The sequence below is a fragment of the Bos indicus genome, chromosome 4 (genome assembly GCF_029378745.1).
Source record: "Bos indicus isolate NIAB-ARS_2022 breed Sahiwal x Tharparkar chromosome 4, NIAB-ARS_B.indTharparkar_mat_pri_1.0, whole genome shotgun sequence".
Classification (NCBI taxonomy): Eukaryota; Metazoa; Chordata; class Mammalia; order Artiodactyla; family Bovidae; genus Bos; species Bos indicus.
The window spans coordinates 99,499,748-99,519,226 of NC_091763.1; the positions used below are offsets into that span (position 1 = coordinate 99,499,748).

A 19,479-nucleotide genomic window follows, 5' to 3' on the forward strand; every position below is an offset into this window, starting at 1 on the left:
ACCCACTCCAGTGTTCTTGCCTGGAGAATCCCAGGGATGGGGGAGCCTGGTGGGCTGCCATCTATGGGGTCGCACAGAGTCGGACACGACTGAATCGACTTAGCAGCAGCAGCAGCAGCAGATGGGACCAGATTCCATGACCTTAGTTTTCCAAATATTGAGTTTTAAGTCAACTTTTTCACTCTCCTCTTTCACTTTCATCAGGAGGCTCTTTAGTTCTTCTTCGCTTTCTGCCATAAGGGTGGTGTCATCTGCATATCTGAGGTTATTGATATTTCTCCTGGCAATCTTGATTCCAGCTTGTGCTTCATGCAGCCCAGCATTTCTCATGATGTACTCTGCAAATAAGTTAAATAAACAGGGTGACAATATACAGCCTTGATGTACTCCTTTCCCTATTTGGAACCAGTCTGTTGTTCCATGTCCACTTCTAACTGTTGCTTCCTGACCTGCATACAGATTTCTCAAGAGGCAGGTCAGGTGGTCAGGTATTCCCATCTCTTTCAGAATTTTCCACAGTTTATTGTGATCTACACAGTCAAAGGCTTTGGCATAGTCAATAAAGCAGAAATAGATGTTTTTCTGGCACTTTCTTGCTTTTTTGATGATCCAACGGTTGTTGGCAATTTTATCTCTGGTTCCTCTGCCTTTTCTAAATCCAGCTTGAACATCTGGAAGTTCATGGTTTACATACTGTTGAAGCCTGGCTTGGAGAATTTTGAGCATTACTTTGCTAGCATGTGAGATGAGTGCAATTGTGTGGTAGCTTGGGCATTCTTTGGCATTGCCTTTCTTTGGGATTGGAATGAAAATTGACCTTTGCCAGTCCTGTGGCCACTGCTGAGTTTTCCAAATTTTCTGGCATATTGAGTGTAGCACTTTCACAGCATCATCTTTTAGGACTCAAAATAGCTCAACTGGAATTCCATCACCTCCACTAGCTTTGTTCATAGTGATGCTTCCTAAGGCCCACTTGCCTTCACATTCCAGGATGTCTGGCTCTAGGTCAGTGATCATACTATCATGATTATATGGGCCATGAAGATCTTTTTTTGATAATTCTTCTGTGTATTCTTGCCACCTCTTCTTAATATCTTCTGCTTCTGTTAGGTCCATACCATTTCTGTCATTTATTATGCCCATCTTTGCATGAAATAGCCCCTTTGTATCTCTAATTTTCTTGAAGCGATCTCTAGTCTTTCCCATTCTATTGCTTTCCTCTATTTCTTTGCACTGATCACTGAGGAAGGTTTTCTTGTATCTCCCTGCTACTCTTTGGAACTCTGCATTCAAATGGTTATATCTTTCCTTTTCTCCTTTGCCTTTCATTTCTCTTTTCACAGCTATTTGTAAGGCCTCCTCAGACAACCATTTTGCCTTTTTGCATTTCTTTTTATTGGGGATGGTCTTGATTCTTGTCTCCTGTACAATGTCACAAAACTGCCTGTAGTTCTTCAGGCACTCTGTCAGATCTAATCACTTGAATCTATTTCTCATTTCCACTGTAACGGATTTGATTTAGGTCATACCTGAATGGTCTAGTGGTTTTCCCTACTTTCTTCAATTTAAGTCTGAATTTGGCAATAAGGAGTTCATGATCTGAGCCACAGTCAGCTCCTGGTCTTGTTTTTGCTGACTGTATAGAGTTTCTCCTGCTTTGGCTGCAAAGAATATAATCAATCTGATTTCAGTGTTGACCATCTGGTGATGTCCATGTGTAGAGTTTTCTCTGTGTTGTTGGAAGAAGGTGTTTGCTATGACGCAGAAAACTAACCAATATGATCACATGGACCACAGGCTTGTCTAACTCAATGAAACTATGAGCCATGCCATGTTGGGCTACACAAGACGGACAGGTCATGGTGGAGAGAGTTCTGACAAAACACAGTCCACTGGAAAAAGGAATGGCAAACTACTTCAGTATTCTTGCCTTGAGAACCCCATGAACAGAATAAAAAGGCAAAAAGATAGGACAATGAAAGATGAACCCTCCAGGTCCGTAGGTGCCCAATATGCTCCTGGAAATCAGTGGAAAACTAACTCCAGAAAGAATGAAGAGATGGAGCCAAAGCAAAAACAACACCCAGTTGTGGATGTGACTCGTGATGGAAGCAAGGTCCGATGCTGTAAAGAGCAATATTGCATAGGAACCTGGAATGTTAGGTCCATGAATCAAGGCAAATTGGAAGTGGTCAAACAGGAGATGGTAAGAGTGAACATCAAAATTTTAGGGATCAGCAAACTAAAATGGACTGAAATGGGTAAATTTAACTCAGATGACCATTATATCTACTACCGTGAGCAAGAATCCTTTAGAAGAAATGCAGTAGCCATCATAGTAAACAAGAGAGTCTGAAATGCAGTACTTGGATGCAATCTCAAAAACAACAGAATGATCTCAATTCATTTCCAGGGCAAACTGTCAGGGTCCTGCCCCGGTTGTATCCAGGAATTTCCTCAGGATGACGGCGTCAGCGATTAGAATAGCAATAGCTTAATTAAGTATTAATTAGAGATATAAAGAGTGGTTAAATAGGGATAGCTCAGTGAGAAAATTCAGTGGAGAAAAGAGGCCGAATAACTTGGTTTACGTGGAAAACCAATAAAATTCCAAGACAAGGAATTTGCACCACCTACGTAGGCCGCAGGCATCCTTCCATTCTCCCAAAGGAGAGGAGACACTAAGGCCTCTCCTGTCAGATCTTAGAAGCCCAGGCAAAATTAGTAGGCTTGGCGAGCTTCCACGCTTCAGATGGGAATTCAGCCGGAAGGTGAGAGAAAGAACGACATGGGGAGACCAAGTTTTGGTGAGCAAGGCCTGTAGCTTTATTTTCAACAGGGACTTTTATACCCTAAGTTGCACATAGAGGATAATAGGGGGTGTTAAATCATGCAAAGTCAGCAGTCTTTGATCCTTATTGAAACCAGGGTTTCTTTTCTGCAAACTATACAAATGATTTAGGTGATTTACATCACCTTCTGGCCAGAAGGCCTGTTAACATTTTATGACTCTGACGAAGGTTTGTCAACCATAAGACTTATTTTCTCTAAGAGTAATTATTTTAAAGTTTGGCACCATCCTCCAAAGGTGTTAGATAAAGTTGCATTCCTATAGGGCAGAGGTGCAGTGGGTTTACAACAAAGGAAAGAATTTATTACCTTAAGGGTCTAAAGTTGTTAACACCAAGGCCACTACTTATTTTTTCTACATACCAACTATATTAATTAATACACTTCCAAGGATACAATACAGGGGATGTGGAAACTTGGCAGCAAGCATTGGCTCAACAATTAAATCTTCTACTAGTTCTATTCTGGCAATGTCTAACTCTCCGAGAGGCTCTATACTATTTGAATATCTTAAGCTCCCCATGCCTCTCATAGTTGAGAGACTGTAAACAATCGTATGCATAGCTGTAGGAGTCCGGGTAAACCTGTCAGGCAAGTTAGAGAGCCATCTGAGGGGTTTGTGAACTAAAACACTCTTGTCATGCCCAGGAACCTTATTAACTGGAGCTGTAAGTTAACTCTTTTTCAGAGAAAGAGATGGTGGTGGGGGACAGCTCCCCGTAAAGTCAGAGGTGTAGGTGAGAGCACAAGGCAGTAAAGTAGGCAGACTCTGGTTATGGGGGTAGATGTTCGAGAATTTCCAGGGGGACTCCTGAGGCTCGATCCCACCTTTGCGTATGCCGAGCTTCCTTCCTCATGACCTTTGCCATGGGCGGAGTTCCTCACGCTGGCTCCCGGCAGCAAACCATTCAATATCACAGTAATCCAAGTCTGTGCCCCACCAATAATGCTGAAGAAGCTGAAGTTGAACGGTTCTAAGAAGACCTACAAGACCTTCTAGAACTAACACCCAAAAAAGATGTCCTTTTCATTATAGGGGACTGGAATGCAAAAGTAGAAAGTCAAGGAATACCTGAGTAACAGGCAAATTTGGCCTTGGAGTATAGAATGAAGCAGGGCAAAGGCTAATACAGTTTTGCCAAGAGAACGCACTGGTCACAGCAAACACCCTCTTCGAACAACACAAGAGAAGGCTGTGTACAGGGCACTGCTTTAATCTGGTCTCAGGTAATCTGTGGAGAAAGCGATGGCACCCCACTCCAGTACTCTTGCCTGGAAAATCCCATGGATGGAGGAGCCTGGTGGGCTGCAGTCCATGGGGTCGCTAAGAGTCGGACACGACTGAGCGACTTCACTTTCACTTTCATGCATTGGAGAAGGAAATGGCAACCCACTCCAGTGTTCTTGCCTGGAGAATCCCAGGGACGGGGGAGCCTGGTGGGCTGCTGTCTATGGGGTCGCACAGAGTCGAACATGACTGAAGTGGCTTAGCAGCAGCAGCAGGTAATCTGATGAGAACCTTGTTCTTGGGCTTCCCTGGTAGCTCAGATAGTAAAGAATCCACCTACAATGCAGGAGACCCAGGTTTGATCCCTGGGTTGGGAAGATCCCCTGGAGAGGGGAATGGCTACCCATTACAGTAATCTTGCCTGGAGAATTCCATGGACACCAGGAGCCTGGTGGTCTGCAGGCCATAGGGTTGCAAAGAGTCAGATATGACTGAGTGACTAACACACATGATCTGATGAGTTTGAGGTTCCTTTAATCTGGAATAAAGAATGGTGACATCTTCCTTCTCAAAAAACTAGAAATAAACCCACCATATGGCCCAGCAATCCCACTCTTAGGCATATACCCTGCAGAAATCAAAACTGAAAAGGACACATGTATCCCATTGTTCATCGCAGCTCTATTTACAATAGCTCGAACATGGAAGCAACTTAGATGTCCATCGACAGATGACTGGATCAAGAAGTTGTGGTACATATTCACAATAGAATATTACTTAGCCATAAAAAGGAATGCATTTGAGTCAGTTCTAATGAGGTGGATGAACCTAGAGCCTATTATACAGAGTGAAGTCAGTCAGAAAGAGAAAGATAAATATCATATACTAACGCATATATACAGAATCTAGAAAAATGGTACTGAAGAATTTATTTGCAGGGCAGCAATGGAGAAACAGACAGAGAGAATAGACTTATGGACATGGGAAGAGGGGAGGACAGGGTGAGAGGTATGGAAAGAGTAACATAGAAACTTACTGTGTTTCTATGAAGTAAAATAGATAGCCAATGGGAATTTGCTGTATGTCTCAGGAAACTCAAACAGGGGCTCTGTATCAACCTAGAGGGGTGGGATAGGGAGGAAGATGGGAGGGAGGGTCTAGAGGGAGCAGATATATATATAGCTATGGCTGATTCATATTGAGGTTTGACAGAAAACAACAAAATTATGTAAAGCAATTTTCCTTCAATTAAAAACAAATAAATAAAAAGAATGGTGACATCTACCATTCATTTGGGGTTTTAGTCCTTTTGTTATTGTTGTTCAGTCACTAAGTCATGTCCCACTCTTTGTGACCCCATGCACTGCAGCGCGCCAGGCTTCCTTGTCCTTCACTCTCTCCCAGACTTTGCTCAAATCCATATCTATTGAGTCAGTGATGCTATCTAACCCTCTCATCCTCTGTCATTCTCTTTTGTTTTTGCCGTCAATCTTTTCCACCATCAGGGTCCTTTCCAGTGAGTGTGCTCCTTGCGTCAAGTGGCCAGAGTATTGGAGCTTCAGCATCAGTCCTTCCAGTTAATATTCAGGATTGATTTCTTTTAGGACTGACTGGTTTGATCTCCTTGCAGTCCAAGGGACTCTCAAGAGTCTTCTCCAGCACCACAACTTGAAAGCATCAGTTCTTCGGCACTCAGCCTTCTTTGTGGTCTAACTCTCACATCCATACATGACTACTGGAAAAACCATAGCTTTGACTACATGGACCTTTGATGGCAAAGTGGTATCTCTGCTTTTTAACATGCTGCCTAGGCTTGTCATAGCTTTCCTTCCAAGGAGCAAATGTCTTTTAATTTCATGGCTGCAGTCACCATCCACAGTGATTTTGGCGCCCAAGAAAATAAAGATACTGTTTTATCTCTTGAGGTGGAACCAGGACTCTGCCCAAAGCCTGCACTATTGTTTCCTGGCTGTTCTCTGTTGTCTCTGAATCCCCTCCTTTCCCTGATTAGCAACTGTTTGAATCTAACCTTTGGGACTCAGAGAAGGTCATGGAGGCTGGAGTCTGTTCCCCACAAACAAGGAACAAGAGACATGGAAAGGCTTCTATGCCCAGGATCACCAGAGGCTCCTGCTTAGTTTCACTTTCATATTACAACCAGACAGATGGACAGCTTTCTAGAAGCAAGAACAATGGTATTGTGGTATATTCTGGCCAGCTTGTGGTTTCCAGATTCAGACTCAAAAGACCAGTGACTTTCTATATTATACATCTGCAGCAAGCCCTAACAGAAAATATACTTTGTGGAAGAACAAATGGGGATCAACTCCATGGTCAGAAAAATGGGCAGAGGAATTCCTTGATGACTCATTCAGTGGTTAGGACTTCATGCTTTCACTGCCAAGGGCATGGGTTCAATCCTTTGTCTGGGAACTAAGAGCCCACATGGTGTAGCCAAAAAGAAAAACTGGGTTTCTCAAGAAAATATGCAAGGAAATGGGGATTCTGACCCAGATGGTGTAGCTGTCCTTGTTTATGCTCCCAGAGGCCAGCCCTGTGCCAAAGCCCTTATCATAATGTGTTTATTATAATGGACTATTTCCTTATCCATCTCTTCTACTGGAACTGAGTTCCTAGAACGCATTCACTGTCCCTTACTCTCCTTTTTTGTCCCAGCTTCTAGAACAACCCCAATGCTCAAGTAGACTGAGTAAATGGAGGAATGAATGGACATAACACAAATGTAAATAAGTGTAGAGCATATAGAATGCTCTAGGGTCAATAGCCAAGTTCCTATCAGGTTACTCCAAATTAACTTTGAATCATAAACTCTCTCCTCCAATTTATTGGCTATATAGTTTACCAAACTTGGGCAAATTATTAACATTTATAAGTCTTATTTTTCTGATCTATGTAACAAAAATGTTAATAACACCTACTTCATAGATGAAAAAATTAAATTGGAACATGAAGAAATGCGGAGATGTTGCTCAAAGGATATAAACAAATAGTATAACATGAATAGGTTCTGGGAAACTAATGTACAGTGTGGTGATTATAGTTAATAATACTGTATTATATATTTGAAAGTTGCAGTGGTGACTGCATGCCGTGATGGAGGGGTTAACGACTAAGAACTGCTGCCTAGTCACTAAGTCACTTCAGTCATGTTCGACTCTTTGAGACCCCATGGGCCGTAGCCTGCCAGGCTTCTCTGTCCATGGGATTCTCTAGGCAAGAATACTAGACTGGGTAGCCATGCCCTCCTCCAGGGGACCTACCCAGCCCAGGGATCAAACCCAAATATGTTAAGTTCCTGCATTGGCAGGTAGTTCTTGATCATTAGTGATACCTAGGAATCTATTAATAACTGCTATGGTGGTAATTATTTTGCAGCATATAATTGTATCAGGTCAATGTCTTGGACAGTTTAAGCTTACACAATGTTATATGTCAATTACATCTAATAAACCTGGGGGAAAAAAACAGAGCATGAAGCACATAGTCCAGTGTCGCGCCTGCATGGTGCACCTACCTAATAAGTATTAGCTGCTATAATTATGATAAGCTTCTGGCCCTATGTTTCAAAGGCTTTTAACTCACACTTCAGTGACATTAGAGCATCTATAGATGGAGTGACATTAGAGCAGCTGTAGGTGAGAGGAATAGGAAAACAATGTCTTTGGTGTGGCCAGAATGGGGCAAGGCCACCAGCATGAAGATCAGGCAATTAGGTGACAAGCCCCAGCAGGGTCCTGGGCCCTGGTCAGACCACAGAAGAATAGCAGGTTCCACACAGTGGCACAGCCAGGGTACCCTGAAGATAGTGTGGGCTTCTCACAGGGAAAGTTCTGGAAAGGATGTTAAAGGTACCCATACCAACACCAACCTCCATAGTCAAGCACCCTTTACTCAACACAGCCTCAAAGAACAACTTCTGAACTGAAGCTGCACTATGACTCCTGGGAATGCTAATCACTTCAATGCTATGAGCTTCTCCTATACAAGAAATCTGCTATTTTTTGTGACTATATTGATATAAAGATTCATTATTATGTACTGAAAAATCTCTCTTTTGTCTAAAAATTATTGTTTTTTTTCCTTCTGATTTTAAAAGAAATGGGAGCAAAATTGTGGGCACAGACACCATGGCTACTCTCCCTAAGGATCAGTGGTCCTGCTCTGGAGAAGTAGGAGAAGCAGATGAGTCAGGGACAAGGGGTCACCAGTTGCTTTGAAGTGGAGAGAGACAAGAAAGCCACCAGATCAAGAACTGGGTGTTTGTCCCCTACCTCTTCCAGAACAGCACTGGAACATCATATTCTAAGACAGGGTTTCTCAACCTCAGCACCATTGCCATTTTGGACAGGATAATTCTTCCTTGTGTTGTGTGTGTTCATGGCAGGGGTTGGGGTGTATCATGCACCCTAGGATATTTAGTAGCATCTTTGGCCTGGACCCACTAGATGCCAGTGGCAAGCTCCTGCCCTCACCCTCAGTTGTGACGACCCAAAATGACTCCAGACATTGCCAAATGTCACCAGCAGGGTAAAAATCACCCCCAGTTAAGACCTGCCATTTTAAGGGTGTTGTTCAGATCCCACCAGGGAAGCTGCAACTAAGGACAATTCTGGCTGACGTGGAGAGTGGGTGGGATAGATGTGCCATCTCCACGTGGAGACAGAGGAAGCCAGTCCTCCTCCTCCATGCGATGGACCACAAATCGGATCTCAGCTCTCCCAGTAAGTGGGGGCCCCATCACTGGCGATGGAGAATATTTCCCAGAGGACTAAGGTCCAGGCAGTGGGAGGAGCTCGGGGCTGCGGTCAGACTTGCAGAGAGTGGGTGCACTGAGTCAGCCACAGCACAGCCCTGCAGAGTCACCCTGTTCCTGGGGCTAGGTGCAGCGTTTGCCCATGAAATCTATTATTTAGTTTCTGAAACTTAAATGTAAGAGTTTTTCTTCTACTCATCTATTCAGCAATGCCTGGAAGCATGCCTCCCAATTCTGCTGCAGGAAGCCTTCCCTGACTTCTCTCCACTCTGGGACTACTGCCCCAGCATGCCTCACAGCCATAACACGGTTTCCTCATCCAAAAGCCCATAAAGTCCCATAACTTCTCTACTCCATCGCTAGCACAGAGTTAGTGCTCACAGCACAATCTGTTGAGTGAAAAATAAATAAATTAATTAATGAACACATGCATAAATTAATGACCATAAAAGATTCTCTCATCGACTTTTTAAAATAAATCCATAGCTGGTTAGAACTCTTTGGAAACATTATGCTGATCCTATTTGGATTCCTGAAAAGAAGGCTGTCCTGATGCAGCTTCGGTACTTAGATTGAATGTGAAAGAAGGGTGGTTTTGCCTAAGCAGGTCAAGGCCAAGCCAAAGATAGCCTGGAGGTGCCCAAGGGAACTCTGGAGCACTTATCGCGAGGTTTTAGTGACCGCGTGGTGCAGTCCTTGAGCACAACAGCAGAAGAACTGGCGAAAGAAAAGAGGAGGAAAAGAATGGTTGTTGATTGGCTGGCTCGTTGATTGACGCTGCGTAGGCTACACAGAACAGCAGAGCACGCAGTTTGAACTGGGGCCGCGGTGGTCTGTCAGTGCCCTGCTTGGCAGCCATTAGCACATCACTTCCTCTCTCTCAGACTCCATGTCTCCTTCTGACTCTGGGAGGGTTGCAAAAATACTCAAAAGTGTATGTGGCTTCCTGTTATGTGCGCCTGTGAATGAACTCACACGACTCGGACAGGTACAGCTCTGGCAAACTCACCTCATACCTTCTCCCAAGACCCCTTGGAATTCTCAGAAAGGTGAAGGGGCAGCGGGGGGTGGGGGGAGGTTTTGGTGGGGACAGTAGGGGGGATGTTAGTTTGGGGCCTTCTCCCACCACCACCCCCCCCACGCCCCCCGCCATTAAGGGTCAATGAATGACTCTTCATTCTTTATGGCAAAAAGTAAAGAAGAACTAAAGAGCCTCAATCCAAGTGAAAGAGGAGAGTGAAAAAGTTGACTTGAAGCTCAACATTCAGAAAACTAAGATCATGGCATCTGGTCCCATCCTTCATGGCACATAGATGGGGAAACAGTGGCTGACTATATTTTTCTGGGCTCCAAAATCACTGCAGAAGGTGACTGCAGCCATGAAATTAAAAGACGCTTACTCCTTGGAAGGAAAGTTATGACCAACCTAGACAGCATATTAAAAAGCAGAGATATTACTTTGTCAACAAAGGTCCATCTAGTCAAGGCTACAGTTTTTCCAGTAGTCATGTATGGATGTGAGAGATAGGCTGTAAAGAAAGCTGAGTGCCGAAGAATTGATGCTTTTGAACAGTGGTGTTGGAGAATACTCTTGAGAGTCCCTTGGACTGCAAGGAGATCCAACCAGTCCATCCTAAAGGAGATCAGTCCTGGGTGTTCATTGGTAGGACTGATGTTGAAGCTGAAACTCCAATACTTTGGCCACCTCAAGCGAAGAGCTGACTCATTTGAAAAGACCCTGATGCTGGGAAAGATTGAAGGCAGGAGGAGAAGGGGACGACAGAGGATGAGATGGTTGGATGGCATCACCAACTCAATGGACATGGGTTTGGGTGGACTCTGGGAGTTGGTGATGGACAGGGAGGCCTGGTGTGCTGCGATTCATGGGGTCACAAAGAGTCGGACAGGACTGAGCCACTGAATTTAACTCAACTGAATGACTCAGGACTTCCCTGGTGGTCCCGTGGTTAAGATTGCCTTCCAATAAAGGGAGTGAGGGTTCGATCCCAGGTTAGGGAGCTAAGATCCTACATGCCCAGTGGCCAAAAAAGCAAAACATGAAAGAGAAGAAGTATTGTAACAAATTCAATAAAGACTTTGAAATTGGTCAACATCCTCTGCCGCCGCCAAGTTGCTTCAGTCGTGTCCGACTCTGTGCGACCGCACGGACTGTAGCCTACCAGGCTTCTCCGTCCATGGGATTCTCCAGGCAAGAACACTGGAGTGGGTTGCCATTTCCTTCTCCAATGCATGAAAGTGAAAAGTGAAAGTGAAGTCACTCAGTCGTGTCTGACTTTAGGGACCCCATGGACTGCAGCCTACCAGGCTCCTCCATCCATGTGATTTTCCAGGCAAAAGTACTGGAGTGGGGTGCCATTGCCTTCTCCAGTCAACATCAGAAAAAATCTTAAAAAAAAAAGTCAGTGACTCAAAGAGTGTTCTCTGCCTGATGACTGAATATTCTAAGTTTGTCTGGATATCAATCTGGACCTGATGAGGCTATGGAAACCACTTCTGTAATTGCTTTACAACACTTTTCTGGGAAATTGTCCTTGTATGAGGCCCAACATGGAAAAAAATTAGTACTTAAGAGTGGAGAAAAACTTATCTTCCTTGAGAACAGCTGGTTCTTCACTCTGATAAGAGTGTGTGACTTCTGTGAAGCATGTCAGCTATGGCTGGTAGAACGCACAGAGCCTGATCAAAATACATCTTTTGCTGTAAAGCACTTTGTGTCACTTACATAAAGTGCTGGGGCAAAAAATCAAATAAACAGGTACACAGTGGGCTAAGATTCCTGTGTGTCAGAGATGAGTCACTAGCATATTAAAGATATACATAGAAATGTGACATCCCAGAGATATTGTAGAGCAGGGGCTTCCCAGATGGAGGTGGAAAAAGCCCCACCTCAGGGCATATCCAGATGGGGGAAGTGACTTTATCCCAGGGGAATCCCTGGTCAGTAAAATTCTGTAACTCTCAGACTTCCCTGGTGGCCCAGTGATTAAGATTCTGAGCTCCCAATGCAGGGGGTCCAGGTTCAACCTTTGGTCAGGGAACTAGATCCCACATGCCTCAACCAGGAGTTCACATGGTGCAACTAAGACCTGGCATGGCCAAGTAAATACTTTGTTTTTAAGTCTATGACTCTTATAGTGGCAGAAGAATGCCTACAAGCCCCTTTTTGAAGGAAGAATAAACTCTTAACGAAGCTTCCGCATGAGTCAGCACTGGTATGAGAAGACGGGCCACAAGCTGTTCTTCTGATTGGAAGAGTCTATCAGCTCAGAACACGGGCTGTAATTTCACCAAAACACTTGCTCAAAGAGGCATTCTGTTGAGGTGTGGCATTTTATAGTGCTTTACAGCTTGCAAAGAGCTTCCAGTGCATCCTCGCATTTGATTCTCACAACCCAGTTTCCAGAGAGGAGATGGAGGCTCAGTGAGATTACATGACTTGTCCCAGGTCCCCTTGTAAATGGGAGAATGAAACTCTCCTCTCCTGGTTGAGGGCAGTTGCTGGCAGGTGCATTCCTGTGTGTACAGGGACAGCGTGTCATCTCTCTGGAGCAGAGCAGCAGAGCAGGAGGAGGCTGGCACAGAGGGAACAGCAGTAGGAAGGAGGATTCCTGGGGGGAAATGAATCCCTTGGCCCTCTGACTCCATCCACCCCCAACACAGCCTCCCGCTCCCCAACTTGCCCCCTAGGTTTGCTTCCTAACACTTCCAGTCAACTGACTCTAGCCTTTGGGATTGTCCAGGTCTCTCCAAACATGGCTGGGGAATCTGTCTTCCCCATGTTTATATCCCTAGAAGTTGCTAACAAAGCAATATGCACATGAAAACCAAAACATCTCAGAAAAGTGGCCTTTTAATCTGGGTGCTGAGACCGAGGCTTTGAGGAAAATGACAAGACAGTTCACTGAATAAAGACAGATATGTGCCCAGACCCTACCTACTGGCTTCAGGTGTGCTAAAGACGTGGAAAAAAATCACAGCTTTCAGAAATAGAGTCTTCAACTTATTTCCCAAGTTGTTGTTGTTGTGGTTTTTTTTTTGCTTCTATGAGATGGTGACCGCCGCCGCCAAGTCACCTCAGTCGTGTCTGACTCTGTGCAACCCCATAGACGGCAACCCACCAGGCTCCTCTGTCCATGGGATTTTCCAGGCAAGAGTACTGGAGTGGGGAGCCATTGCCTTCTCCGTGAGATCGTGACAGAAGTGTTTAAAAAAATTTTTAAAGGTCCAAAATGGAGTAACTAATGCTAAGCCCATATCAGCCAACCAAGACTTAATAAAGTGAAAGAAAGTGAAGTCGCTCAGTCATATCCTACTCTTTTCGACCCCATGGACTGTAGCCTACCAGACTCCTCCGTCCATGGGATTTTCCAGGAAAGAATACTGGAGTGAGTTGCCATTTCCTTCTCCAGGAGATCTTCCCAACCCAGGGATTGAACTGGGTCTCCCGCATCGTAGGCAGACGCTTTACAGTCTGAGCCACCAGGGAAGTTCTAACCTAATGCCTAACCTAATTAATTGCATGCAGTTTTGGTTTCTCACAGGGATGTAACTTTTCACTAGTCCGTCTTGAATTATCTGGTCAGAACTAGTGAGGTGATCTGCCTGGTAGACCCCTGCTTTTCAGGAAAGTGACCTGGCCTGAAACAATCCACTCTTTGATAGAATAACTTTGCCATGCCTCCTTCTGCCTATAAAACTCCTCCATTTTGTACAGCTCCTCAAAGCTCCCTTCTACCTTCTATGATGGCATGCTGTCCATTTCATGAATCATTAAATAAAGCCAATTATGTGGACTTCCCTGGCAGTCAATCAGTTAAGACTCCGCACTTAAACGTGTGGAATCACTGCAGGGGGCCTGGGTCCAAACCCTGGTGGGCGAACTAAGATCCTGCATGCTGCAAGGTGTGGCCAAATGAAATAATAACAATTTTAAAAATAAAGCCAAGTCCATGGGGTTGCACAGAGTTGGACACGACTGAAGTGATTTAGCAGCAGCAGCAAGCTTTAAATTTACCCAGTTAAATTTTTACTTTTAGCAATAGGAATTCTGAGAGGAGAGGGAATTTCTCTCAGATGCCTGTCAAATTTTTCCAGAAGAGTCAGCCACAGTCCCTTTACCAGAAGACTGACTAGCAGTGGGCAAGGTCTGGCAGCCGGGCTCCAGGGGACAGTTCTGAGGGCCCAGCCCAGGCTCATGTGTGGCACCTGTCGCACAGATACCATGGCTGGGCCTGGTGGGGAGAGACTCTGTCTGGCTATGGTGGGCAGAGGGTCCCCACTCAGTCAGCTCCCCCCACCCCTGGCCCTGGTTTTTAGGTGGCCAAACTAGGCAGGAAAGAATGGTGGGAGCAGGGCTCAAGGATGAGCTGGAGAGGCCTCCAGATGGGTTATTGTCCCTTTACTTCTCTGGGCCTCAGCTTCCTTATATGTAAAATGGGAACAGAGGTGTATGACTCAGTGGCTTGAAGGAGGAAAATAAAGTACATAATACTAGGACATATCAGCCATTTGGTAAACAGTAGTTCCGTGCCTCTCTCCCTCTCTCATTCTCTCTCTCTCTGCTTTCCTCTTTCTCTTTGCTTTGCTTCAGAAAGGCTTTCTGATCAAAGAAATCATAATGCTGAGAAACCTGGAAAACAAACACTTAGATTCAACAGAGTAAAACAGAGGGCCTTTCAGCTCTCCCTTCTTCCTTTGTAATTCATTCACGGAGTTCAGCACTGAGGGTGGGATCTTTGCCTTGCGATGGTGGCAGCAGGAGAACAGCTGTGAAAATTCAACGTCTCACTTGGAACACAAGCCACCTTCCTCATGAATCTGCATTAGGACTCCACACTGGGACCTTTCTCCAGGGTCTTTCCTCTTTTCGGCTACCCCACCAATCTGCCTGCAATGCAGGAGACCTGGGTTTGATCCCTGGGTCAGGAAGATCTCCTGGAGAAGGGAATGGCAACCTGCTCCAGTATTCTTGCCTGGAGAATCCCATGGACAGAGGAGCCTGGCGGGCTACAGCCCATGACACTGCAAAGAGTCGGACACGACTGAGAGACTAACACTTAACACGCACCCCACCTCTATCATCCCCTCTCTTCTACCAGCACTCACCAAGGGGTTGGGGTGCTCACAGGTGGTGATGGCAGAGTTCATGGCCGCTTGAGGTCTTCTCTTTTTGGCTTCCTCTCAGAACAGAAAAGAAACGAAGCCGCTGCTAGAGAGGAAGATTACTTTCTTACAGCCTGCCAAAATAATAAGAGAGAGGGAAAGATGAGGCTCCAAGAGGGTGGGGCCTCCAAGCCCCACCTACTGGTCTCTAACAGACACCCCCTCCAGCCCTCTTAGGTCACTTCAGGGGACCAAGGTACATCCAGTGATCGTAAGCGTTGCATCATTTGAAAAGTGTGGGTAGTTGCAGAGAAGTTAATGATCCCCCATGGCACCAAGGAAACAAATCACAGGGCAGCCTGTTGCGATGTGGCAGGACAGCACTTTCCGGAAACCAGGTTCCCAGGGGCAAGAGAAGAGGGGGTGAGGCTCTGGGCCAGACAGAGGGGCCTTTCTGTTTTCTAAAGCTCGTTTCTAGTGACTGGTTGAACTGGAATGTAAACATTGCAAAAGTGACACAAGCAGCCTGGCCCCTGAGATACACTGACACAGCCGTTAGGCAGGGACTGCTGGCCCTAAATGCTGACCTGGGAGAGGCTACTAAGGCTCATGGGTGGAGCAAAGACCTCAGGTGAGAGGCTGAGAAAAAATGCTTCTACAACTTGGGTGCCTGGCTCCCTAATATGTAGAAACTTCTAGTAAGCTACCTATTGGAGAGACAAATCCAGGAAGGCAGCGTCTCGGTCTTATCCCACACAGAGTACTAAAATGCTCCTCTAAAACTCTCAATAAACCCCATTCTATGATAAAGTTCAGTGGGGTTCCCAGGTGATGCTAGTGGTAAAGAACCTGCCTGCCAATGCAGGAGATGTAAGAGATGTGGGTTCAATCCCTGGGTTGGGAAGATCCCCTGGAGGAGGGCATGGCAACCGACTCCAATATTCTTGCCCAGAGAATCCCATGGACACAGAAGCCTGCTGGCTACAGTCCACAGGGTTGCAAAGAGTCAGACACAACTGAAGCAACTTAGCGTGTATGCACATGAAGGCCAATGTAAACAAATACCTGTTATTCATAATGATGGAATGTTCTGGAATGGATAGCACTGGGACCCACGTTTCAGGAAACACATAGTGGGACCTACATAGACACTGATAGGAGTCCATCCAAGAGGAAGCCCTGCAAAGCACAACAACGAGAAGTTTGACATGGGAGGGGACAGAGCTGACTTAAGCTATAATAGAAAAATCAAGGTCAGAAGAGTCAACGGTCATTAAGTAGTTGTCCTTTACTGAATACTAACTGAACATTGCACCATACCTTTTTTGTTTTTCTTACGAAATATTCACTACAAACTAGCATTCATATCCTTATTTTACAAAAGGATTAAAAATCCTATAAATTCAGATTTTTCTAAGATTAAGAAATATGGGTGTCGATGCGTTAAGCTATTTGCCCAAGATTTGTAGCAAATGCAGGAGCTGAGATTCAAACCCAGACAATCTTGTCCTACAGCCCATGGGGCTCAAGGAGATGACCATCAGGGACAGGCAAGTGTTCTGGGCCTGAAGAGGGCTCACGGGACACAGTCCAGGAAGTGTGGTCAGAGAAACTTCCCTATACCACCCGGTAAGGAAGTGTGACTCTTCCCCAAAAGGCACCAGGGGCCCCAAGTTCACCAGAGAAGGGGAAGTGAGGCTGCTCAGCTCAAGGGGATGGGTCCGGGGGGGTTGGGATCCCCAGAGCAGGCTAATTCTGCAGTCCCCAGGGCAGGGAGAGGCAGGAGGTGAGGACAGAGGCCGGCGCCAACATTTACAAGGACAATGAACAGCACAAGCTCTGTTCGTTGCCCCAGGAAGCCCTGGCTTAAGTGGGGGGGGGGGGTTGGCTAGGAGAGTCCAGGAGTGGGGAGTTGACTGTACTGTTCCCGCACCCCTCCACCCTCACAGGCCTGCGGGCAAGGGCAGAGTTGGGGTCACCTTCAGGGACAGTGAGGAAAGAGGCGTCTTCTCAGACTCTGCCCTCCCCACAGTGGAGGTCTGGCCTCGCCAGACTCTGCCCTTTCCTCTCACTGCCAATTTCTTGGATGTACAATTAAGCTCTTCTATAGGCTGAGGTAAAATGGCACTGGGTTAGCCACACAAGGAAGGCAAAGCAGAGAGATGGGCTCCTCTCACCCCTTCACCTGGCTGCCTGTACAGCATGCTCAGCATCTTCCTCCCTCTTCAACCTCAGCACATGGCTCTGTGTTGGGTGTCTTCCCAGCGTTGGCCCTTTGGCCTGTGGTCTCTGCCGCTGTTCCCTTCTCGCTCAGTGCTGTGAGGAGCCAAGCCAGCCCCCACTACTTTTCCTCCACCTTCTGCACCTTAGAAGTAATTTTCAGGAAATTCCCTGTGGTCCAGTGGTTAGGGCTTGGTGCTTTCAATCCCAAGGGCTCCAGTTCAATCCTTGGTCAAGGAACTATCTCACCACCCTGAGAGTCAAAAAAGGAAAAAAAAAACTAAGTTACTTCGACAGATTTGTCCCTCCCCTCGTCATTGACTGGGCCTGGCTTTGAAACAGGAGGGAAGGGCCCTTGAGGACTGGCTAGAACCAACTAGATGGTGGAAGAACTGACTCCCAGCAGCCCCTGGGGGCTCATTATAATATATTAACATGCTGATGACACACCCACAGGCACCATGACTCTTCCGAGGATGACCATAAAAGGCCAAAAAATGGGCACTGGCCCAATTCCTAGAAATCCCCACCGCTTTTCCAAGATAGTTGAAATAAACCTCCCACTCATTAGCCTACAAAATTGTTGTTGTTTATTTGCTAAGTCCTGTCAGACTTTTTGCAGCCCTATGGACTATAGCCCACCAGGTTTTTCTGTCCATGGGATTTCTCAGGCAAGCATACTGGAGTGGGTTGCCATTTCCTTTTCCAGGGGAATCTTCCCAACCTAGGGATCGAACCTGCATCTCCTGCACTGGCAGACAGATTCTTTACCACTGAACCACCAGGGAATCCCCAGCCTATGAAATTACCCAGTCGGTAAAAACTAACCATCTCATGTTTCGGGGCCTCTTGCCTCCTGAGATGGCCCACACTCTGTGCAGTGTGCTTCTTCCATGACAGCACTCACATTCTGAGATGACCTCATGCCCTCAAGCTGCTCTTGCCTTTTGAAACTGTCCGGATACTGTCTGGGGAATGTGTATTTCTCTAAATAAATCTGTGTATTACCTATTGCTTTGTCTCTCACTGAGTTCTTTCTGTGCTGAGACGTAAAACCTGAACTTCAGTAATTCTTGAGACTAGGTGTGTGATTTTAATTAAAAAACAGTGGGTTCAAATCTCATCTGAGTTATGTGGTTTCAGCTTCTGCTACCATCTCTCACCCCAAAGCCTCAGTGGTACCCCAACTCTCCCATTTCTTCAGCTGTCCCAGACGTTGGCTCAGCCCTACCTCCCTGATTAGAATGATGCTGCCACCCTATACACACACTAGTCTGAGATTCTCCACTACACATTCAATACAGTCACATATGATTATTTACTACCCTGTGTTACAAGTTACAGAAATCTTGCTGTTCAGTCACTCAGTCGTGTCTGACTCTTTGCGACCTCATGGACTGCAGCACACCAGGCCTCCCTGTCCATCACCAACTCCCAGAGCTTGTTCAAATTCATGTCCATCAAGTCGGTGATGCCATCCAACCATCTCGTCCTCTGTCGTCCCCTTCTCCTGCCCCCAATCCCTCCCAGCATCAGGGTCTTTTCTAATGAGTCAGCTCTTTGCATCAGGTGGCCAAAGTATTGGAGTGTCAGCATCAGTCTTTCCAATGAATATTCAGAATTGATTTCCTTTAGGATTGCCTGGTTTGATCTCCTTGCAGTCCAAGGGACTCTCGAGAGTCTTCTCCAACACCATGGAAATTTAGTAATTAATTCAAGCAATGACAGTTTTAAGAATATGAAATAAGAATAAGAAACTGGTTTTAAGAATATGTGGTCTCTCTAGGAACCTATCAGAGAAGGCAATGATACCCCGCTCCAGTACTCTTGCCTGGAAAATCCCATGGACAGAGGAGCCTGGTAGGCTGCAGTCCATGAAGTCGAGAAGAGTCGGACATGACTGAGTGACTTCACTTTCACTTTTCACTTTCATGCATTGGAGAAGGAAATGGCAACCCACTCCAGTGTTCTTGCCTGGAGAATCCCAGGGACAGGGGAGCCTGGTGGGCTGCTGTCTATGGGATCGCACAGAGTCGGACACGACTGAAGCGACTTAGTAGCAGCAGCAGCTAGGAACCTATGAAGATTCCTCAAACACATGAAGGAGTTAAAAACTCTTCCATTACATTTTCACATATAAACTTCTAATCCAAGATCTGAGACAGTTCCTCAGGCCCCAGGCACTTTGGGAGGAGAAAGGCACCGGGCCTCTCAATCTATAATGCGTAATAGCCCCCACTGAATGCACCATCTTTGTATGTGGAATAGGCTGCACAAGGAGGCT

General features: G+C 45.9%; 1 protein-coding gene across 6 annotated transcripts in view; it reads right to left on the minus strand.

The window, feature by feature from the left end:
• LOC109557664 (solute carrier family 23 member 1-like) overlaps positions 1-17,448 on the minus strand; it is a 263,748-nt gene extending 246,300 nt beyond the window's left edge. For 2 of the 6 annotated variants that reach the window (XM_070788189.1, XM_070788186.1), the window contains exons 1-3: positions 17,161-17,448; positions 16,041-16,154; positions 14,979-15,109 (exon numbers count right to left, since the gene is read on the minus strand). In XM_070788189.1, coding sequence (XP_070644290.1) covers positions 14,979-15,020 — 42 coding nt within the window. In that variant the 5' untranslated portion in view covers positions 15,021-15,109; positions 16,041-16,154; positions 17,161-17,448. Of the gene's footprint in view, positions 1-14,978; positions 15,110-16,040; positions 16,155-17,152 lie in introns of all 6 variants that reach the window. The other 4 variants (XM_070788187.1, XM_070788197.1, XM_070788188.1 and 1 more) reach the window with 4 other exon arrangements.
• Between the last annotated feature and the right edge of the window lie 2,031 nt (positions 17,449-19,479).